The sequence below is a fragment of the Cuculus canorus genome, chromosome 8 (assembly GCF_017976375.1).
Source record: "Cuculus canorus isolate bCucCan1 chromosome 8, bCucCan1.pri, whole genome shotgun sequence".
Taxonomy (NCBI): domain Eukaryota; kingdom Metazoa; phylum Chordata; class Aves; order Cuculiformes; family Cuculidae; genus Cuculus; species Cuculus canorus.
The window spans coordinates 2,524,215-2,549,234 of record NC_071408.1 but is presented as its reverse complement, the minus strand read 5'-3'; the positions used below and the strand labels follow the sequence as shown (position 1 = coordinate 2,549,234).

Below are 25,020 nucleotides of genomic sequence, written 5' to 3'. Positions count from 1 at the left end.
TACTGATGCTGCACAGAAGATGACCCAGTACCACCAGCAGGCAGAAATCCTGCCAGAGTCACCTGCAAGTAGATGAAAGAGTTTTCTTTCCAAAACATCTTGATTTCTATCTCTTCTTGCCCACAAAGAAAGGTTCAAAGCTCCCCAAAACAGAGGGACATCTGCAGTGCTTTCTGATTCTAAAAGGATTCTCGTATTTATCCATATTTTTTGATGCTTGATCCTGCTATGAAGGAATAGCACAGCCGTAGGCCCTGTTCGGTCTCACCCACGCTGTCACTTTTTAAAACCCTTGCCTTCATCAAATCTAGCCCTTCATAAAATTACGATTAGCTCTCAGCTTTTATCGATTAGCACTATAAAACACAATAACATAACGCACAGAAAAAATTAGAAGTACTATTCTGTTATAAAGAGAGATAAAATAATCCAGATGAATACCAATTTAGTTACATGTATGAAACTATAGTTCTAGTTTCACTGAAAGATAAAGTAATCCACAGAGCCAGCCTATAAATTTCTCAAAGTAGAGGTTGGCTAGAAGTATGGAGGAGCGGGCTGTGAGAGTGTGTGCGCAGCTGTTTGTGCTTTGCTCTTTAGGAGACACCAACAACAGAGGCTCCACCAATTTGCAGAGCAGTTCGACCAGCAGCTACAGGAGGAGGAGGATCAGCCACTGCTCAGAGACAGACAGCAGAAGGCAGCGCTGTTTGAAGACTCCCACTGCTGGTTTAAAACCCTGACAGAGTAAGTTAAACGTGTGGTTTCTTGTTACCTTGCACTGTAAGGAAGACCGATGCTGCGGTAGATCCACCCTCGTTAGAAGCAACACAGTCGTACTTGCCAGCATCCGTGAGCTTTGTACTCTTCACCTCTAAAGACAGGTTGCTCATCATCCTTATCCGCAGGGGCTCCTGGAGTCTGGCATCCCTGCCATTTCTCTGCCAGGTGAGATTGTAACGCACTGTGCTTGAAATCAGGCAAGTCAAGACGGCTCCCTCACCGGGGACAACTGTGACATTATTAGGAACCTGAATCAGAGGTGGAGGCTCTGTGGAGAAAGAGGAGAATAAAGAACTAAGTTATAAGAGAAAGATTGGAGAACCGTGGCTTCATTTGTGGATTCTGGATAAACAATTTCAAGTACGCTATAGTGTAAATGAATAAATAAATAATGTTATATTGGTTTAATATTCGGTTTAAATAAATAAATAATGTTATATTGGTTTAATATTTGGTTTCGTTTTACACTGCTGAAGCCATTAAACAGAACCCAGGGCAGGATCCTCACGCTAAGCTACCTGACAGGAGCTTCCATCACCAGAACACGCCCGATTTAGGTCAAAAGCATCATACTGTGTAGGATGAAGGCTCATATAATGTCTAAGAGAGGAAACAGCTCCACGTTCTTTGAGCTCTCCCAGCACTGGGGAAAGCCAACAAGAGCTCAGAGCCCACCGCAACAGAAGGAAGAGACAGGGCCACCACCAGCTCCGAGTCCAATCTCTGACTGAAGTGTGACCACGGGTGGTGGGATCTGAGCTATGCACTAGACTTTTGTTATAGCAACAATGAAACCAACCCAGCAGCTGCTCTAGGCATCATTATGAAGTTATTTCCATGGTGGCTTCCAGAAGGGAATGTGGAAGGATAAAGCATCTGTTCCCTAAAGTTTATCTGATCGAGGACCTGGTCAAATGGGATAAGGGGAAGTAACGAACCCAGTATACAGAGACACAGACCCGACAGAGCAACCATAGCAGAAACAATGACAAGAAATAAAACTCCGCCATGTTCATTGATGGGCAAATCAAGAGCACCGTTCCAGAAAGGGGACCACCCGGGCTCTGCAGCTGGTAAGGACACAAACCTGAGGGTCCCAGATACAGGGGGAAGAACTCAAAACTATGCAGACTGACGAAGGAATAGCAGTAGAGGAGAATCAGAGAGAAGCAAAGGTGGGAGGAGGCAGGAAGGGGCAGCAGCAGTGTCCATGCGGCTGAGACAGAGACCCCTGGGCACACAGGGCTGGGCTCCAGCCAACAGGCAGGAGCAGTTCCCAGGCTGGAGCTGCTCCATGCAACAACCACTTACAACATCCCTGAACAGCTGCCACTCAAATCCTAGGTAATGCCAGTATATTTTCATTCCTATCTGCACATATTTATGGTGTAACTTCCGTTATTTGTTATTATTTGCTTTCCACTCCACTCATCTGTACACTTCTACTCCTGCTCTTCTACTCCTGGTTTAAAACACTCCTGCAAGAAAGCAGCTGCAATAATTTGTATCAGAATTAAAATTTGAAACCACAGATGCTTTAAATAGGAGCAGTCATCCTGATCCTTCTTCAGATACCTCTGATAAAAGCGGCAATACTTAAATGTTTAAGGAAGAACATACACTACACATCACTTTACGCATTCCCATTAAAATGAGTGTGTATTTATATATATATTCCATTTGGTTTTCTCCAGACTGGTTCTTGAAAGAAGAAAGATCCGCAATGAATAATATTCGAGTGGGATGCTTTAGCAGAAATAAGACAGCTGTAAAAGCAAGACCAAATCTTTATCAGTACACACTAAAAAACAATTATCCTAAGAAAAGCAAGAATAACAGGGAATAAAAATGGTAGAGATTTATGAAGGGTGAAAGTTACTCCTAAGCTCAGAGCCAGCTGTAACTCCTCCTCATTTAAGTCTCATGCGGGGTCTCAAATGAGGTTCACAAGCTTTATGCCAGGTCTCTGCACAGCAACAAATCACTCATAAGTGCCGCATGCTGGGCAGGCAGTGCTTCTCCCGATAAATCCAGTCCCTACCAGCAGTCCCCGGTGTTACCAACCATGTGTATTGTAACGTCTGCAGAGGAGAGTCAAGAAAAGCTGGAATCAGTCACTGAAAATGGGCCTTCTCTCCTGGTCTTTAGGGTTTGGTCTGTCTGGGGGAAGAGATCTGCTTTCCACAGGGATATCATCAAGTACGTCACTTCAAGAAACTTAAAAAAAGAGAGATAAAGGCCAGTACGGGACTAAAATCCCCATCTTTTGAATGAAAAGGGGCACAACACCTTCTGGATTCCAGCAGCCTTTCAGCACAACAGCGCACACAGAGCAACGCCCCAGCCAGCTCTGAGCCGCATCCCTTGTGTTCACAGCACTGAAGGTGCCCGCGCAACCTAACAAACGTTTGACGTTTTAAAGGATTTAATAACTAGGGAGACAAGGTCAAACTCAAGTGTTTGCTTTTGCTGAAACTAGAAAATGTTGACACAGTTCCAATACCTCTCACACAGCAGTTGACCAAAGGGATTATCTGTGAGACTGCCTGTCAGCTGGGCAAACCCAGAACACTTGAAAAGACTGTTTACTTTGCTTAAAGAAGAACTTTCAAGTAATTTCCTTCCAAGTATTTGTACACAAGGATTTCAAAGCATCTCCCTCACATTAATCCTCTGCACGGCTCCAAACAGAACTAATTGTTCATGTTTACACAGTGAGTCAATCTCTCACTGCTCTGTAAATGAGGGGATACCGGAATTTTTCCCTTTGTCACTCTCGACTTTCGAGAGCTCCTGATATCACAAGAAAAAAGTTAGGACTCTCCTCCAGTTTTCTTCGCGAGGAGCAGGATTATTTCAACTTCCAGATCAAGAATCTTTATACCCACAGTTTCTGTGGCACAATATAGCAGCTGCTTGTCCTCCAAAACGTAGTTTGAAACAAGCATGTGGGAATACCTTTATCCGCCTGAAGGATTTTCACAGTCGAGATACAACACAGCACTCTGGAGCTAAGACTTGGGAAAGTATTGATGTTACTGTTTTATTCTACTTGAGTACTTTGTGACTAAAAGGACGCTCCTCTCTTCAAATTTACCAATTGGTGTAAAAGGGCTGTTTCTCTGCAAAGTTTGCCTGGCATGGAATCAATGACATCGTACAGGTTTCTTTGGATCAGCTCATATTGCAGTGCAAGGAACACCTTTGCCTGCAAAAAAGAAAAGTTAAGGGAAAGTAGTCACCCTCTTCAGCTAGGAAGTGTGTTCTTTTAGAGAACAGAGCTGGAGTCTTCTCAGGACACAAAAGAAAGGATGAGAATCTGTGATCCTAACAAGCACCAGGGGAAATTCTGACTAGACACGCAAAATATTTTCCTAGTGGGGGTAGTTAAGCACTGCAGGCTGCCCGTGGAACTTGTGAAACCTCCATCCCTGGGGACGTTCAAAGCTTGATTGGACAAGTTCCTGGAACCACCATCAAGTTTGGAAGTTAATTCTCCTTTAAGCTGTGAGCTGGTAACTTCCAAAGGTCCCTCCAGCCCAGACTGCTTTGTGATTCTGTGATTCACAGTCCAGGTTAACTAATCTGAATTAGCCGCTACAAGAGATAAAAGACAACAACTTCAGTTTCAAGCAGTTAGATGAAAACCAAAGGCTGAGTGCAAACTGCCGTTCTGAGCTTGATCTCCACTGCCACTGCGCATTAAGTGACTCTACTCCGGTGCTTTCCCCGGCCAAGAGCAACAGCTCGCCTTTCTGTGTGACAGACGCCTGATCAACACAAACAGAAGACTACAGAGAATGGATCTTTGTTTCAAAACAGAAATTATTTTTCCCTTTCCCTCAGGCTGCAACTGTGAAAAATGAAGTGACAAAACTTGCTATAGCGTGGACAGGGCTTTCATCTACCCAGCCACATGCATGAAAAAAGCTGCTCTTCCTAATTTTCCCTCCAGGTCATCTTCCTGCAGAAGATCTCCCTCGTCTGCTGAAGGACTTCAAGCTCATGTCTGGTTTTATATTTTCTCCATCTCTGCTTGGGGTGCATTTTGGTTTACAGCTACTTAAGCTAAATTCCTCTGACAGAGTAAAAGGATTGACTACGTGAAGCAAAGCCTACTGGCTTACCTCGGGAAGCATTTCCAGCTGATGTGCAACTGGAACGCTCAGCATCCACTGCAGGCAGCACCCAGCACCCGCACGTCCCAGCGGGCACGCTGGCAACACACCACGCATGTAGCTTTACATTTGCCTTCGCACAAGACCAATTTTACTCTCTGTTTTTCTCCCACTCCCAGTTCTTACACCCAAAGCTCGCCCAGGACGACACTATTGTCTCTACGGCTCTCTTTTTAGACAGCTGTCTAAAAGGAGGTTGTAGAGGTGGGTGCTGGTCTCTTCTCCCAAGTGACAGGTGACAGGACAAGATGGAATGGTCTCAAGTTGCGTCAGGGCAGTTCAGATTGGACAGCAGGGAAAACTGTTCACAGAAAGGGTTCTCAGGATCAAGCAGAGGCTGCCCGGGGAGGTGGTGGAGTCTCCATCCCTGGAGAAGTTTAAAAGGCGAGAGGATGAAGTGCTTAGCAATATGATTTAGTAGTGGGCAGGTACGGTTGGACTCTATGATCTCAAAAGTCTTTTCCAACCTAATGATTCGATGATCCTATTCACTTTTCTCTTACCCAAACTAACTCTCAGTAATAATTAATGGGGCACAATCATTTAGTGCTCCAAGTCTCAACAGGGTGTTAACTTACACAGGAGAACTCCCTCTCCCCTCAGCAAGTGGGATATCAACACTCTGTGCCTCGAAATTGCTTGAACATAAGGCACACCACTTCATACTAAACGGATGACCAGATGTATAATGAGTTGTCCTTCAAAATGAGATTTTGATAAAGTTAGGAACAATAGTTTAAAACGCCCAAAACCACAATTACGTGATTATCTATTGCATAGACAAGAATTGTGAGCTATTTTGGGGCCAGTCACCAAATACTATAGTTTATTCAAAGCTCTTGAATGCAACTTCTGCAATTCCTCATCTATCGGGTAATGCGTATATACAATCAAGTAAATATAACTGCTACAGCTTGAAATAAAAATGAGAATGATCAAAATCTGTTATTTTGATTTCTGCTTCGGCAGGCCGTATCTATTCTGCAAGTCCTGCTGATAGGGGAACCTAATTAAAACAAATCATTGTTAATACTTAAAACAGGCATAAACATCAGCACACTTATGTACAGGGGTGAGGAAAGCCACGTTAATTAAAAATACACTTAGACCCTGGAACTGTGTTTTCTCGGCCCGAGGTGCCCCTGCTCTCCGTTAAGCGTTCCAGCACAAGGCGTTACCACACTCCAGCATAGGATGGACTGCAACCCACCTGACACATCCAGAAACGTCTGCGCACGGCCGGTTCCCGCACTGCTACTTGCCACGCATTCGTAAAAGCCTTCATCAGCCAAGGAGACCTGGGCAATATCCCAACTCATACTTGAGGACTCTCTGGAGGAAGAAAAGGGCACACTAAATTCCTGAAGGAACCTAGAGGTACAGGAACTTGGTGTCCCGACAACAGGCACAGGAGATTTTCGTAACAATTAAGAGGAAAACCTCACCCTCTGATGAACCAAACTGGATCAGCTCAGTCGATCTTATTGACAGAAACAATATACGCAGAGTCAGATTTCTCAGCAGCATTAAAAACTCAAAGTTTCTGCAGAATGTCTCACTTGCACAACTATAAATATACCTTTAATATACGTCAACAGCTGTCACACAACAATCAACATCCCTGGACCTGCAGTCAGTCACTCATATGATAGGGTTGTATTTGCTACCTGAGAAGACGCCTTTCCTCAACGCCAACAAGTTTCTATGTAGAACCACAATCTGGTACCAGACCTGTGGCTTATTCCTAGCAAGGGTTCCTCCTCCCAGCCTGAGCTCCTCAAACGCTCTGGTACAGACAGGGGCTGCACATAAAGGAGACTCCATCCACCACCAAATACAATCTACCTTCTCCCTCTACGTGCAAATCCACCATTCGGTTCATACAGAGGTGAGGGCAGCAGCTACCCGAATGCCCGGTGACTGCATCCAGGGAGGTGTCTCTGTACTTTTTAAACTACCTCCATCCCAAACATTTACAGCCTAGAAACACCTGAAGTATCTGTATGAGGAGGACACTGACTTCTGCTCTCCCAGCTGCACCTCGGAGCTTGTGACCAGCAATAACCATAGTTATCCAATATTCTGCACATCAACAGCTGCCAAGCGACACAAAAATAAACAGTGCAACAAACACAGACAGAATTGATGGATTCAAGACTCAGCATGGGGGTGGGGTACAGAAGAGATGCAAGCAACAGAACAGAAAAATACTTGGGAGTTTTTCTGTAAATCACAGCAAGGACACGGCTGAAAGGCAATAATACCACGTATCTATCGCATACACTGTCAAACCCAAGAGAATAAAACATAACTACACTGACTGGTACATGTGCTTAAAACCAAACACTTACAGCTTCTCAAGATTCAAACCCACATTTTATACAGCTAATGGTCCAACAAACCCACAGAGGAGAACTCTGCAGTGTCCCAGTGCTCCCTGTGGCCTGTTGCTACGGCATATAAACAAAACTGCTTAGCATCAAAACATCCACAATCACTTTGGCAAGTAATTGCCACGTTTTGGGGAAACACTACATTAGTGAACCCTTTGTCTCTCTTTTGTTTGTCCAAATAGATTGATTCATCAACCCCTAAAGCATAGAGAAAGAACAAGAGAAGAGGCAGGGAACTCCAACGCTGGAGCACCACGAGACAGACAATCCAGTTACACCACAAATGACAACAGTTGCTTGTGACCTTAAACGGCTTCCTACTCCCTCTCTCTTACTCTAGATAACCTAACCTATCTACCAAATCCATGACATTTTACAGCGCAGTGCTGACAGATGGAAACGGCAGCAACTGCCAACGCTAAAGAATAAGGTTGTGTTTCTTCCAAGTCAGAAAGGGGAAACTTCTCTTCTTCAAGGAAAGTGGGTCAATAGTGGAGTTACACAATTCTATTCTTCTTCGTTCCTCCCTTCTGCTAGACACCACATGTCAAATGTGGAAGCCTTGAGAACGGAAGCATAAAACAAGCTGTGTCCAGAGCGGAAACGCCTGGCAAACAGAGAGCTATTAAATAAAATTAAATACAAGAATGCCAACAATGAGTATTTCCCACCTCAGGGCTTCTGCTGAGCATCTACTCTGGCTCTAAAGAGCAGTAACTGCAAACAACTCTGCAACATGTATTCTCAGGTTAACCCAGCACTTCTCAGCATCAAGTCATTAGTTTCCCCGAATCATCTCATAGTACATACAATGTGGTGACCAAGCTGTTATCTGGTCAGTTTGGAAAAAACAAACATGGTCCCCTAGCCAAGCTGCAAAGCCCAGAGACCAAATCACATCCCGGTGATAAGATACTGCAGAACCACTGGCAGAGAGCACAGTGACACTCACGTTGCGTCTAACCTCATCCCTTGGCCACCATAAGCCATCACTCTCCATACCAGGTTTTCCCTTCGGGCTCACAGCAATGAACCAAAACCTGAGATTCACTAGGATGCAATGAGTCAACACATCCAACGCATCATTTGGAGGGATGTATTCTGCAGAGCTGAGCAAATTGGACACTAGACCTGACTAAGTCACCAATATCAGTTGATCCAGAATGATTTTTAAAGTATTATTCTTATTATTATTTTAATTAACCAAATGGATTGCCTTTCTTATCACAATGTCACACAATTTTTGGCAATTCTGCCCTTGGCTGGGTTGGTGGGATCTGCTATTTGTAACACAATGGATTTTAAAGACACATTAGTGCTCAGTTCCACTGACTGGAAAGAGGTGCTCAACTACTGGTTCTTGTCTCCTGAATCAGACTTGTCAGAACCGCCCTAGGATAGCAATCAAAATCCTAATTTTCTTACTAGATCACCACAGGATGAAGAGATCTAGAAAAACAAAGCTGCTATATTTTTAGAAGCAGGAAAAAGAAACTTCTCTAAAATTACAAGTTAAAAGCATTCACCTCCTAGACTTTTTAGATCCAGTTTATCACAACTAGGAGCACACATCTCAGGAGGTTTTGGCCAGATGCACATAATCTCATGATCTATACAGAGCGTCTGCCCTCCTGAAGCGTGCATAGATGTATATTATAAATCTCTTCATAAAATACAGCCTCACTAACAAAGATCCCCAAAAAAAAAACCCAGAACAAAGCTAACAGGATATAAGCAGCATATAATAGGAAATAATAAACAGAAATCACCAGATATAAATAGGAAATAAAACAGTATTGTAAGAAAGAAACGTCAATACTTACTTGAAGAACTGATCCACTCCCAGGGGTACTCCATTTTTAGTAAAACGTTGCATAAAAGGTATAAGACTTTCTACGTGGCAAGGAACAGACCCTGGCTGTAAGTAATATCCTGGAGTCTTGGTAGGCATTGTAACTTTTGGAACATCTGAAGAAAGCAAATAATCCCCAGAAGATTAATGACAGCTCCTAACATATAACCTATCTTCTTCTTTTATTGAAAGGAAGCTCAGTTTCTGATAAAGTTATACACAGCAGATAATAACACTAACTTGTCCATGAAGAGACTGGAAGGAAACGGCACAGAAAGCACTCGCGTCAGTTAGAAAAAGATATTGGATATCAATTTTAACCAATTCAGATATGGCAAATGGACATTTAATGCAACGTAAAATCTCTTACCAGGAGTAATACTAGAAAACGAAACACTTGAAACTCTCTGAAAAAGATAATCATCCTTGTCATAGCCCGTTATTTTAACAAAAAAAGCTTCATCTGGTGGAATGAAGTCAGAAATATTCCACAGTCCGTAGGGCTTTCTGTCTGGGTAGTATTTCACAGGCAAGGTCTTAAGCAGTTCCCCTGTAATACTCAGGAGTTCCAGTCGGTCTACTCTAGCTGGAAGAATGATCCCTGTGGTATTGAGCAGGACGAAAGTAGGAATCCCTAGAAAAACAGGAACATGCTATTTTAAGAGCTGTAAAAAATACATAATTTGAAAGGGAAAGGTTAAATTCCATATGTACAGCCCAGCACCCCATGAATACACCATTTAGTTTCAACCCTTCCATACCAAGCTGTGCTCTGCTTATTAGCTGTCAGGAGACACAGCGCTGAGTGGGTTTAGGTTACCAACTCCCAGTAGGTGTTTCTGAAATAGCAGACGCTTTATTAACTCCTCACCATGCCTCGGAACCAAAGGCTTTTTCTGGAACTCCAGAAGTAACAAAGAGTTACAGTTTTGAAGCATTTCATAACTAAAAATATGACAAAAAACCAAACAAGCTAACACAAAAAAAACCCCACTGTAGTCTGATAAAACGGGAGCACTGGATGGTCTCAAACATTCAAGGTCCAAGAACCAACCAACAGCAGCCCCAGATTGATCACAAAGTTCTCCAGAGTGATCATCACAGAATCCTACTTGATTTTGAGGGGGCAAAACCAGTCACGGTTTAGCACGGAATAAAATGGGAACGAACCTTGCACTGGTCTGCTGGATGTTTTTTTGAAGTCCAGTGTTGGATTCCTGGAAAACCCAGCTCGAAAGTCAATAGTGCTGAGACCAGTGATGCGCACAGAATGCCTTCCAGTGCTCGAGGTCTGAAACAGCAACAGAGGGAAAGACCACCTGCACAATTAGCATTTCAGCAACTGCAAAGTGTCTGATCCGTCCGCTGAGTTCAGTAGGTAGGTGTCAGCTTGCGTTACAAACACAAGGGAAAGGAGGCTACGTCAAAGTTGCGAGTAAAAACACCTCTAATAAAGTTTTATTTTGAGATACTGGACCCTCCAGCTGTAGCATAAACAAAAAGAGCCAGTTTGTCTCCGAGGTAAATCACAACACAAACACACAAGACCGACAGCTACTTGTCCCATACCAGGGACTGTAACAGAAGACTCTCTAGAAGTCAGAATTCTGCCCGTTCTAAACTACATTACAAAACAGACACTGAAACAAAGGTCAACAGAAAAATCCGTCCAGAATTGTTGCTGATGATGACACATAAACCATTTACTTCCAAAATTACAATAATTTATCTTACTTTTTTAGTAAGTTCCCTTTTTAAATATATACCAAGATAATTTTACCCACAAACACGGGCGCTGCAGAGCACGGGACAGGAGGCAAGCATGGAGCAGCTGCAATCAATTACGCATGCCAAAGGTTCTTCCCTTTCCCAGCCAAGGTCTCAGGTAGAAAGCAGAGGATGCAGAAGTGCCTCTCATCTGCACCACCCCCACCTTGGCATTCCAGCTGAATCAGAAAAAACAAATTGCAAACCACCCCCATCCATCCACCCACGAAAAGCTTTAGCTTTATGTTGTTTGAGGGAAAAGAATCATAAAAATATAGAATGGTTTGGGTTGGACGGTACCTCAAAGCCCATCCAGTCCCACTCCTGCCATGGGCAGGGACACTTCCCACTGGATCAGGGGCTCCGAGCCCCATCCAACCTGGCCTGGAACCCCTCCAGGGATGGGGCAGCCACCACTGCTCTGGGCAACCTGGGCCAGGGCCTCCCCACCCTCACAGCAAAACACTTCTTCCTAAAATCTCATTTTAATCTCCTCTCTTTCGGCTTAAAATTGTTCCCTTCATCCTATCCCTGCATTCCCTGATCAAGAGCCCCTCCCCAGCTTTCCTGGAGCCCCTTTCAGCACTGGAAGCTGCTCTAAGTTCTCCCAAGAACCTTCTCTTCTCCAGGCTGAGTAACCCCAGCTCTGCCAGCCTGTCCTCATACGGGAGGTGCTCCAGCCCTTGGATCATCTTCAGGCCCTCCTCTGAACTCACTCCAACAGATCCACATCCTTTCTGTGCTGAAGACTCCAGAGCTGGATGCAATATTCCAGCTGAAGTCTCACCAGACTAAAGTAGAGGCAGCAGCTTTTATGCAAGTCCCAAATCCCACAACTGCTTTCATTTTTTTTTTCTTTAAGTCACACTCTGTGCTGAGAAAACAAAGGCAAACCCATGAACAGCAGGAAAAGTAAAGATTCAAAGGGCTGTGCAGTGGTATCTAAGCTGTACGATGCCAAGATCAAACCTGCCGTTTTTGTTTGGGGACACAATACAGCACATGAGATTTGCAGTGGGAAAGAAAATCTATATTACAATGAAGAAATTCCACTTTATCTGTGTGCTTTATCTACCTAGAGACCGTTATCTGATCCATTCGCAAATACGCAATTCCCTCAGTTCAGTCACTGAGATACAGCAGCGCATGAATATTAAAACAGTTATTTCCTATAACGAACTGTCCAGGGACAGCCATTCAGACACTGACAAATTGATGTCTATCTGATTAAAACAACCTCTGTTTGCCTCTATTTGTTTAGCCTTTCACCTCAGAAAAATCACTACTAAAGCCTTTCTGATATAAACCAGCTGTTAATGATACAAAGGAATACTCAGGCATGCCAAATGACTCCTGTTATCAGGCGTTAATTGGCAGTTAAAATTTCATTAGACAATCTCAGTGACAAAGTTTTCTTTTTAGAGCATTATGCATCCGCATGAGGGATTTATGGGGTGAATAAATGGTTTTCTTTAAGTCTTCAGTCACAGCCTTAAAATCTTAGTGCAAACAAAACAAGCCAGTGCCTAAACTTGTGTAAACAATCCATAGAAGCACACACTGCAGATTATTTATCTTTGTGAATGATTTATCTTTATGAATTATTCAGACCTTTGGATATAGAGGACACTGCTCTGCACTGGAGCAGTTTGGGGCACCACAGGATAAAAACAATACAAAGCTCCTGGAGAGCATCCAGAGGAGGGGACGGAGTTGGTGAAGGTTTTAGAGGGGAAGCCATACAAGGAGCAGCTGAAGCCACTTGGTCTGTTCAGCCTGGAGAAGACTGAGGGGAGACCTCATCTCATTCTATTGCTTCCTCACAAGAGGAGGAGCAGGCGCTGAGCTCTTCTCTCTGGTGACCAAGGACAGGACCCGAGGGAATGGCAGGAAGATGCCACAGGAGGGTCAGGTGGGACATTAGGAAAAGGTTCTTCACCCAGAAGGTGGTGGAGCACTGGAGCAGCTCCCAGGGAAGCAGTCACAATGCCAAGCCTGACAATATTCCACAAGCAGGTGGCCAATGCCCTCAGCCCCACAGTGCAAACATTGGGGTTGTCCTGTGTGGGAACAGGAATTGGACTCAGTGGACTCAACTGTGAGTCCTTTCTATCTCAGGACATTCTGTGATTGAATTGTTAAGGCTAGAATAACCTTATAAAAAGTTACCACTTGCTAGTAACAATAAATCACTGTCACACCTAGGAGCTGGCAGTCTTATACCAACACCTAAAATAAACTTCATACCAAAAGGACTGCTTTCCAATTAGTATCCTTTCAAGTCTCTTCATTGTTTGTAGTTAACATTCTACATTAGCGCTGCTTCTCCACGACTGGATGAGTATGATAAAAAAGAGCAAACATATTTGTCACAGATGTCAGGGAAAAAGTGCTTTCTTGTCTTGCAACCACCACAAAATGAAATGGCCGTAAACACAGGTCGCTGCAGACAAATGGATGAAAAAATGCAGGAGTTTCACAAAAACTCACAATCCTCAGACAACAGAAAAAATCCAGCTACAACGGCTAAAATACATCTTTAATTACAGGTTACATTTATATGTTTAGGTTTAGAAGGATGGAGACACACAGCTGAATGAGGCTCTAGGGGATGTGCTCACCCTGGAGCCATCACTCCAGGCTTTGTCCCCACGCTGAGCCAGCCACGTGTGGTGGGATGAAACACACGCCAGGCAAGACCTTCCAGGAATAATTCGATACAACTGCCTTCTAACGCTGCCGTCCTGGAGCTTGCAGATAACTGCCAATTCCAAGATGACAGATGCCTCCCAAACTGCTCCAAAGAAATCTTTTAAGAGAAGTGTAACAGATAGATCTTTGTGGCAGGGATTTAGCAAAAGCAAATTGATGCTCCCTCTTCTCTTAAACGACTCAGGTGTTTCTCACCAAGGTTCAGCTCTTGGTGGGGGTCTCAGAGGTAGGATCAGCAGATAGACCTAAACTTTGAGGTGCAGGAAACACCTGCCATGGCAGGAGCACCCCTGAAAAGCTTCCGTCCCCTTGTAAACCAAGAGTGCTACAGCAGCCCTGGAAGGAAAACTTGGTTATAAAATACACCCATGTGCACAAATCTGATGTCCTCAGCACAGAGAAACTGAAAGCCATGGGAGGCACCTGGATTGCATGCTGTGCTCTATATGTTGCTCAAACCTGTGCTTTGAAGAATTCACTGAGCACTGAAACTGCACTAACAATTGTCTGGGGATTAAGGTGGGATTTCCTTGGACTGATCACTCTCCAGTTGATTTAGTAACAGCCGATTCCGTTTAGCTCACCACGATTTGTTATCAAACCAAACTGACAATTTTTTGCACTTCCAGGTGATAGATAACTCTGCACAAACCTAATTAAAATCTAATTTGCTTATAAAGCTTCAAGTAATTAAAATAATTCAACTATATTCAAGGCAAATTTTATTTCTTTTTAACCCAAAACATGTAGATTGGAATGTTTTCTTCTCCATAGAACTGCAGACAACATTATGCTGAGCTTCCTCACGGCAGGAGCAGCCCGATGCTTTGGCCGGGACTGGTTCACATCTAGCTCAGCACGCTGGCCAGGCTCCAGCCGAGCCACTGGCAGTTTGCACCACGCTGAGTGCCAGCCTCAGCTTTAGGAGCGCTTATTAGCTGTGAAGGGTGTTACACATGGAGCCTGATGAGTGGGAAGCGCCTCTCCCAGCAATTCCTGGAATCCAGAAATTTGGGCAACACAGCACAGGCTTCCACAAGTGGTTCCACATGGCTCAGCTCACATCCAAAGAGGTCTCAGCTTAGCCACAGCCCTGCAGGGACTGGGAGCCACCACACAGGGCTTTTGCTTTTTCTCTCCTCTGTTCCTTTATGTGGTAGAACACTGAACTTTTGCTAGACTGCACGCTCGACCCAAAGGAGTCCAACAAGCTACGGAGCTGAAAACTAAAGCACTGACTGCAGCAAAAATTCTCTCAGTACCAAACATGTCTGATGGTATAAAATCCACTGGTACCCAAACCCTTTTTTTGTGGTATACATGTACCAGATTTTTCAGTATTTCCGATCTTGGCAGCATAGACAAACAACTGGCCACGAGCTGCTGAGCTCAACACGCTCTGCCAGTCGCAATCCTGCAGCAGTATCGACATGTCTGCAGTGCTGTATGTGAGCTAATAATCCTTTTCCAACCACCTCTGTGCTTGCCACGCGGACAATACACAGCATGCATCCACCTGAGCTTGGCTGTAAAGGTGCCTTAGGTGACTTTTCCTCAAATGACAATATAGTATTTACACTGCTTGAATACAACACTCCGGTTGGAAGGGACCTGTTCCAGTAGGATTGCTTCCACATCAGCTTAGGAAAGCTGGGATTACGCTGCTTTACCTCTGTAAGAAGTATACAACGAGGCACGAGTCAGTTTAGGCCAGTTACATGCCAGAGTTGAGAAGATGACATAAAAATTAACAGTTCATTAGAGCTCCCTTCCTCTGAGCACACATCACAACATTCTGCCCCTACAAATCAGCTCAAGGTACAGACTCAACTCTGAAGATAATCTGCCCACAAACCATAGTTCCATAGTGCGATTTCTATAGAAACAGAAAGGCCTACAGGCCTTGCACAGATTTCAAGGTGTGGTAGCGGGGCGTCATTTGTTAGCCATGTGTTTTCAAACACCAGTGTTCAGCCACAAAGACAAGGTTGGGGCAGGTTCTTCAGTTTATGTCAATACTATCTTACCCATAGCGCAATCCTTAATGTTTTAACATTCCATTCACACTTGGTGCAATTACACTTTGAACAGTTGATTAAAAGGACGTAATGAACACGTTATAAAACAAAGTGATGAATACATATATTTCTTTAGGTCTGGCCAAGTTCTAAGCTCCATCTCCCAGTTTACCGCTTTACAGTAAGAGTGCTCTTGCTCATCCTTCGTCCCTATTACGGTTTCAGGTAAGCAATTCTTGGCCTGATGCACCCGTTAACGTGGAAATTCTGCTGAATTAGGGTTTAGGACTAAAGCAATTTCTTTCCATTCCTGATTAACATCTATTTTACATGTACATTTATTCACCTACAAACGGTACAGATTTTAGCTACAGTGGGTTCAGCTTGCAACCCCCAGCTCTTTCATGTAGCAACAGGTCACAAGCACTCTTGGAGGTTGTTGCATTTACACATCTTGTTCACCATATGCCTCACAACCATGACACAGCACCCACACGAATGCATCACCAACAGCAAACATCTGAGCAAGCACCGTCACGCAGAGAAAATTCCACAGAACCACAGTTCTGAGTGGCCCTGTCTTCACACAGACGTTTCATTGTTCCATTTGAGAAGCAGATAGTTGAATGTTCATTACCTAGGAGCTTGCTGCTGGCTACCACTCTCGGAATCAGCAAGTATGATTGCTCTCCAACTGATTCAGTGCACGTTGATCACGCTTACCACAAGGAGCCTTCCCCAAACATGTGGCTGAACTTTCCTGTTGTGGGAGCAGCAGCCTTTGGAGAATTGGATCAAGAACTCACATGAAGTTGCTACCATCAGTTCCAAGAAGACCATTTCAAAGTCTTAATTATCCTTTCTACTGTGAAACATGTTGTTAATACTGTAAAACTTCCACGAATCCTTTAGGGTCCGTTCCGTAACTGTATGTGCTAGGATAGCACTCACGTGAATAGATTTATTTACATGCTGTACTATTTAAATGATTTACTGATAACGCATTTTAATTAAATGTATATCTGTTGAATTTGTAACCCTACTAATGAGATCTCTGGCCTGCAACATGCACATCACCTCCTTCTCCTGGTCCTTAAAACATGCCACACGCAGCAAAGACCCTCTCTGTTCACACTTTTTGCAGAGTTTCCGCTCAGCAGACTTCAAAAATCCAGTGCTCTCTTTGTCGCTTTCTACCCAATGGAAAAGGATGACCTAAACGTTTGACCTAAGATAATCCAATACGTTATCTTGATCGGAATTTTATACTACTGCCTTCAGAATAAATCGCAATACATACTTCGAGAAAGGACATTCATCATAATACAAAATCATCTACGAGCATCCATGATAAATAATGCAGTAAATAGTTAAACAATCCCCTTAGAAGCTACAGAACAAGTAATAAATGAACTTTACCTTAATTGTCCACGTTCCTGGCTCTGGATCTTTGACATTTACAACCTTTGCAGAGTTATGGATATTTAGCAATTCATTCAGTCCTGATCCTTTACCAATATGTTTGCCTAACGCCAAAAAAAAAAAAAAAAAGAGAACTGGGAGTAAATTAAGTATGGTATTGCCTAAAAAAGTGTAAATACAATATTGTTCTTCTGTACTCCTATATTTTTGATACTTGATGTACTCACTATTTAGCCATCACTGATATTTACAACAGTCCAAATTCCCTGCAATTCTTTGCCAGAACACTAAAAATGCTCATTTTCATTCAACTGGGAAATATAACACAGAGCTGTGGGAAACCCAGAAACTGTAAGCAAAATCAGTTCTTTTCTTCACAGAAATGTTTGGCTCCCAGTGAGAGGAGGCAGCACAGAAGCAAAATCTCTCAAAGGTTATTTTAGAACGGGCTTACCCCAACTCACCTGCCAGCCCCCTCACCCTTCCATCCTCTAAACCTACTTCACGCAGGAGAAACTCCACAAGTAAAAATCGTGATAAGCCAGATTCTCCTGGCAGAGGAGCATCAGCACGCGACTAAGGGTGGTTACGTATGTGAGATCCACACAGGGAACTCAGCCTGTTAGACATCATGGACATGAACAAAAGATGGCAAGTCCTCATACCACACCATACTACCCTTTATACACAAATATACAGGTGTTTTATGCAGGAACTGGCTCTCTGCAGAGGCATTTTGCTCCCCTCTCAAGGGTGACTGTGAAGTATCATCAGCACTAGGACCACATCTGGCTCTATCAGAGCACTAACGCAAAGGTCAAGTTGAGAATCAGATGTCCCAGTGTCAGTTTTTAAGAGCTTTTCAGAGTAAATTCAATGAAACAATGTGGATTTAGATGCACAGAGCTGGCCTGTGAGAAAGGAAAACATAGATGAGGTCAAAGCTCCAGCTAAGCCTGGCAGTTGTGTACACAACTGTGTGTTATCACGGTCTGACAAGACATGCTAAGCAAATGTCTTTCCTTGCAGAGGATGGACCACATTATATTGCTGGGAAGCCATCCTGTGCTTTGGTTTTAGTATCTTGGAGATATTTTCAACTATGTCCTTAGCCAAAGTCACTCAGAGAATACAAAGCATCATCTGAATTAATTTCTGGAGCGCTGTTCCAGGTTCCCAAGGCATCAACATGCCAGTGAACAGTAGATTTGTTCAAAACATCTTCAACCACAAATTAGCATCCAAATGTGTCATCGCATTCCTCATCCCATGCTGTTCAGCCAGAGACAGGCACATGAGACAGGGTCTGGCTCCGAATGCTCTCATAGCGCAAAGAATCCAGATCCTGGTTTATCATTCCCCACATAAACAACCATCATGTACAACCCCCAAACGATGGTTCAATAACTACATAAATACATGAAGAACAGAAGCATCCCGAAATTTCGAATGCAAGGACAATTAGTAAGAAAGCAGATGGAGGTGAGATGAATTGGTCAGAATAGTGAGGATTTCCAGTTTCCGCTGAGTCAGAAAAATGGAAACCAGGAATGAAGTGCATACCAGAAGTGCATCCATCCAAAGATCTTGCATTTTAAACGTAAGAGTATCCTGAAATCCTGATACTGGCTTTAAAAACATGAAAGATACTTATAAATATCACAAATACAGCATTCCATATCGGATACAGCAAAGATGATTTGTCTCTTTCGTTCACTTGTTTTGCTATCACAAAAGAAGGTACAAACCACCTCACCCAAGGGATTGTGAATTTCAATTGCTGGCGAAGGACCACTCAAGGACACCGTGACCTCTTTCAGACTTGGATCAAAAGGGATCTGCCAAGTATTTACAGCCGCGGTCAAGTGGTCCGTAGACAAGAGATGCACTTTGGAGGCTTGAACTGCTTCTTCAACCCACTTTAAGACCTAGAACAGACAATAACAGTTGTTATCATACTGTCAACAGTATTTGCTGTTGAAATATTTTCTGCTGAAACAGTCTTGTAGAGATTTTATGTTAACTTCTACTCTACCAGAAGATTGTATTTAACCTATGATCTCACTGCTTGATGGCACGTGGTTCCCACATCACGCTGAGCGGACGCAGTGGTACGGCCTCATACCATCACTAGATTTCAGTCTGTATCGGCAGCGCGCAAGAGCAGAGGAATACCAAAAGAAAAGAAGACCGGATGCTGGGAATACACAGGAAACAAAGCGCTAACGTCCAAGCAAAGGTACGGTTCAGCTTCTGCCAGTCAAGACCAGAACTGATATACCTGACTTGACTAAACAGAGAGCCTGGAAAAACAAGGATCAAACAATGTTGTCTCACCTGTGCGGTTATGGGTTCGGAGGCGAACACGCTTATTTGCCATGTTATGGTAAATCGATTTTAAGAAATATTAATACTTAAAACATGCAATTTGAATAGAAGACACTACTGAAACCACAATCAGCATGATGGGGATAGGAGTATGGGAACAGCCCTGGATATGCCTCTACAGCACATCCCCATGTACGCTTCTGAAAAGGAATTAGGAGTACAAATCTATGCATATTTCTGCCCATCAACTAATTATTAATCGCCTGAGGCAAGAACAAAAATTCCCTTATCCAGATGTACTGAGTAATTGCTATCCATGGACTCTTAAGTTTTGCCTGTACCACCTAATCCAAATTCCAACGAGGCACAGCATACAGGTCAGAACAGATGGGAGCAATGCTTTAGAAGAGAAAACCAAACTTGGGCTTTGCAAAGTTATAGTTATTAACTTCAAGCATTTTCAATCAATGATTATTTAAAAAAACAGAAAAAAACAGAGGGAAGCAAAGCAGAGATCCACATTATTAGCAAAGATCTCACTCTTTCTGCTACCACTGCCTCTGAAGCTGAGCCCTACCAGACCCCTCGGCATCACCAAGGTGATGGGACGGACAGAAACGGGGTCAGGGGAGCGATGAGACACACACAGCATGCCTTGGGTGTGTGTGGCAGGCAAGAGCAGAGGTGATATTTTGCCCAAGCATAACATTAGAATAACATAGGCAGGTGAAACTACCATAAAATTCACTGTATAACTGATTTTATTCCCCTATTTTGGTCATGGTGGCATGGTCGTGACACTGGAGCACCAGGGGAAAGAAAACAGAGGGAAAACAGCCCAGCGGAGATCCACTCTCTGGCAGCCGGTGGAGCCAATGGAGATAACTTTGTGATCGATCCCCACATCAGAGCAGGTTTTTCCCCAATGGGACAGATCACAGTGAAAGAGATGAGCGTGAGGAGGAAAAGCAGAGAGAATCCCCTATGGACTGACTACACCCTCATGGCTCCACAGGGAAGGAGCAACAGTCAGAACGAAGTTGTGCTTGGAAAAGGACTGGAATGGAAAGGTGTTCGCGTTTGTTTTGTTTCCCACTACCTGAAAGAGTAATTAAGTGTCTATTTAAAGTGGAAATGAATTAATTTCCCTTAGATTGAGTTTGCTTTGCCCTCAGCGGTTGAGTATTAAATCATGGTTTTAAGTTACAGGGAACCACAATTGCACTTCAAAACAGCACTGAAAGGAATTTTTGATTATGTTAGTTCAACAGGACTTGGAAGCCAACAGTAAACTAACCTGGACCTGTCATCCGTCAGTGGTGGAAGACTCTGAAGCAAGTCCTTAGCTCTAGGACCCGCTACAACACACTAGTCCAGAAGAGCCTCACCTCCATGGCTCGTTGGCCATTACTTACATACTTTTTCCATCAAAAAAATGGGTTATACTGTGGGTTTCCGTGTGAGATAACTTTGCGATTTGAAACTAGAGGAATTTCTTCACCATGAGAGTGGTGAGGAACAGGTTGCCCAGGGAAGGTGTGGCTGCCCCATCCCTGGAGGTGTTCAGGGCCAGGTTGGATGGGCCTTGGGCAGCCTGAGCCAGTGGGAGGTGTCCCTGCCCACGGCAGGGGGATGGGAACTGGATGGGCTTTAAGGTCCCTTCCAACCCAAACTATTCTACGAATTCCAGAACCTGAGCTCTGCAGGTAAGTTTCTAAACAAACTGTAAAACTTAATGAACCTACATGAATTTTTGGAAGAAAGGAATTTTCCAGTCTAGCTTCAACTTCTTTCAAGAGACTTTAGCAAAATAAAGCAAGTCATAAGGTAACGCATAGTTTCAGGAACTTTGCCAATATATACAAGAATCAGAATCCTATTCGCATTTATATACTTATAAAATTCTTTCTCAAGCCCAGAGGGTTAATATTACACATCTGAACATCAGGGAAAATTACACTGTGACATAGATACCATAGGGGGGGAAAAAATTAGTTACACTCAAAATTACTTTAAAAAAATAAATCAACAACAAAATTAGGTAACAGTTTCAGCTCCCAGGACAGATTTTTGGGGGTTCTTAGTCATTGCTACCTCATTCCCAACTGGTGACCACCAGCCTGACAGGCTTTTCCTGCACAGCAGCTGGCAGGGTGGAGATGGCAACCCACCTCCCCAGCACTCACGGACCAGTTCTGTGTTTGCTGCTCACACCTGGGAAGAGGCAGGAGGGCTAAAGCCTTCAGCAGCTTCGCTCACCTTCCTACTCCACCCTCACGAAAGAGAATTCTCTGCGATTTGTTCCCTTTTCTATTAAAGCCATTATTGATTGGTAGAAATACATTGGAATAGAAAACACAGATGGAAAGAAGGTGCAATTCTACCTACGTCAATCTCTAAGCACTACTATTGTAAGCTCTCAAACCATCTCACCGTGGTATAAATTGACACAGGACTGGAACTGCATGGGCTTTGAGGTCCCTTTCGACCCAAACGATTCTATGATTCTACATACCTATTTCTGGGGTCATGCCGCAAGCCAGACCATTAGAATCATGGAATCATTAAAGAGATCTGTCTTAAACCACACTCACCAAAGCTCCACAGCACACAACTTCAACAAAAGGAGCCAAGACAGGTTCTTCCAGCTTTGAAACTTCTGGTGTTTGTTGTGGGGTTTCTTTTTTTTTTTGTTTTTCCTAATTACGTCTCTCAGGCTACGACAATGTATTAATTTCCCTTACAATAAATCTTGCTTTCTCGCAGCACAGTTCACTTCAGGCCACTGCAGGACCATGTTCCTTCTACAACCTGGGAGGCGTGCGGGAAGGCTCTCCAGTGGGAAATTTCTCAGCATGCAACAGTTCATTTCAAAACAAAAACCTCATCATAATAAATACTTTCATGAGCCCCAGATATCCTTCTTGGCAGTCAGGAGGGCTGAGCCATGGAAATCGTTCCAAAAGTTCAACTCTCTTTCAAAGGTAAATTACACAAGGCCTTACAGCCCAGGAATACAAGCAACAGTTATTTAATGGTGCACAGCAGCCCAGTGTACTTCAAGTGGAGAATAAAGAATGCTTGGAAATGAGAGAAGAAATTTTCAGTGTAGAAAGTAAAAGCAGGCACACGGTGTTGTACATTTTGACCTACTGTGAATGCAAAGTAAAGTGGAGCTTGGGTAAGATGTTCAGTAGAGTCCAACCAGTGCTAAACATTCACAGAATCACCAGGTTGGAAAGGACCCACTGGATCATCGAGTCCAACCATTCCTAACACTCCCTAAACCATGTCCCTCAGCACTTCATCCACCCATTCCTTAAACACCTCCAGGGATGGCGACTCGCATTAGGTAGGGGCTCTCCAGCACACGTTACACTAACTATGCCTGACTTTAGGCATATGGAAATGCATTTCCTTACATAAATCCCTACTGAACTAGCTACGTAAGGTGTGGGGTTTAGACCCTCTGGTTCCTTCAATCGTACACTCGCCAAGTTGACAAAGGTTCTGCCCTCCTTCTTGTATCTTCAGTTTGCGCAATTCCTTTGCGTGACTGCTGAGCTGTCACATTCGCCACATCACCTTAATCTCTTTACGCTCCTTAACCAAAAATGCAAGGCCAACACATTTCCGTCTCACCCGAGTGTTACGCAAACACATACAGAACTGAGGTACATAGATACTACTGCAACTGCTGTAAACCTCAGCTCAAATTCCACCTCATGAATGGTGTGCGGACTGGCTGATGGCCCTGCGGCTACCAGGAGTTCTCCTATAGCCAAGTTTGCCCTCAAAATAAAATGCATCAGCCCAAGGAAGAATTATGTTGTGCAACTGCTATTTCAGAAAATAGAAAGGAAAAACACTTTTTATTTTAACCCAGGTAAATATAAACAGTAGAAGCTAATGAGAGTAAGGGTCTGAAGTTCACAAGGCGACCCAGCTTCATTTTCTGAGAGACTTTCAAGTTCAATAGTGAAAACAACAAGCAGCAGAATGACCCAGCTGTCTTAAGTCTGGCAGTAACTTGCTTGTATAGCTAAATTCTTCCCCAAAGTTCAACAGGCAATTCTGGGAGACCCATTTCCCAACCCTGTCATTCCAAAGACGTTTGCAATATTGCTCTAACACTGGCTTGGAAGTCGATTTTTTTTTTCCTTCGAGACCCTTACAGAAAGCCCCCAAAACAACTGCAGCTTTATTGTTCAGCCAAAGCGTGACTTGACTTATATCACTGAGGGAGAAGGGCAAACACAGAAATAATTTACAACGCTTCTCCAGAGAATTTGCTCTTGCAACCTGCCCTGCTGTCAGGTCATGTCTTGGAATGTATACTGAAACCTGGAAAATCTATGGAGCACAGTCTCTATTCCCATTTGTTTACTCTGAGTCTCAAGAATATCTCTCAAACAGTCAAAGCAACAGGATTTGAAGTTAACTGTTTCATTGCTTAAGTACACATAGGTCCATACTTCCACCTAAAGAGACAAATACTCTAATAATGCTTTTAAATGCACATCTAAAAACATGACTGAGACAGCGCGTGTGAAAACTGCACTTGACAATAAAACAAATTACATATATAACTATAGTTACATGTATAAACTTATCAGCAGTGTGGTTTTTATCAGTGTTGAACCTCAAGCTCTTCAAAGTTAGACAACACAGGAACCAATCCTGCCTGCTTTCAACTGCCTTTACAACATCCTTTCGCAGTTGCCTTCTGACAGTGCTTCTGGACGTGATCACAATCTAGTTCTTCCAGAGAATTCAAGTTCCACAGGGAAAGGATGGTGCCTTTCCCCTCCTTTGTCTGACATTCTCAGTAGAACGACTCTTCAGAGTAGAAGCACACTCTCCAAGGCAGCGTTTGGCTGCCTCTGCCATGAAACCATTCCTTCTTTTTCCAGGACTACGCACGCCATCTGTTTCAGACAGAGGGAGAAGAAAAGGCAAAACCAGGGCTATGCAAAAACCCTCACTTCTAAGCTGTAATTCTGAGCTTCTGACTTTATTACCTTCGTGTTATCCTTGTAAAGCAGTGGAGAGGTCTTTCCATTTTTAATAAAGTAAAACAGAATTTGGAATAGCTTTGTGACGCAGCATCGTCCAAACACACACTTAGTTCATACCTACTACAGACCTTTAACCCGAGCCATGCAGGTACAACTCCTACGTTATGTGAGGACTAAAAGCAAGGAGAAACAGGATGCTTTTCCAGGGAGGTTTAGAGGCTTCTGGTCACAGGGAAGCCTTCATGAGCATGAAGGACACTGGACTCCGCTCCACGTGAATTAACAGACATAAGCCTCCTGTGCCTTCCCCACAAAGATGATTCATTTACATCATTCCTTTGAACATGTTCTGCTACCACTCTAGTCCTATCCCTGCCTTCAGTCCCCTTCCAATCTCCTCTTGTTCACATCGTTTTTATCCTCAGGCTTCTCACTCAAATTCCAACCTCTCTTTTGATCCACTCACATCCACCTCTCGGGTCACTCAACACCACTTCTTTTCCATCAAAGCCAGTGCCATGTCTCCTCTTTTACAGTTATTCTCTGCTC

At 43.6% G+C, this 25,020-nt stretch overlaps 1 protein-coding gene across 1 annotated transcript in view; it reads right to left on the bottom strand.

Annotated features, from left to right (window-relative positions):
• Positions 1-25,020, bottom strand: part of HMCN1 (hemicentin 1) — a 196,802-nt gene that overhangs the window by 131,104 nt on the left and 40,678 nt on the right. Inside the window, exons 5-11 of the mRNA XM_054073595.1 lie at positions 18,882-19,053; positions 17,123-17,229; positions 10,377-10,497; positions 9,577-9,840; positions 9,178-9,322; positions 6,172-6,293; positions 776-1,051 (exon numbers count right to left, since the gene is read on the bottom strand). Coding sequence (XP_053929570.1) covers positions 776-1,051; positions 6,172-6,293; positions 9,178-9,322; positions 9,577-9,840; positions 10,377-10,497; positions 17,123-17,229; positions 18,882-19,053 — 1,207 coding nt within the window. The remainder of the gene's footprint in view (positions 1-775; positions 1,052-6,171; positions 6,294-9,177; positions 9,323-9,576; positions 9,841-10,376; positions 10,498-17,122; positions 17,230-18,881; positions 19,054-25,020) is intronic.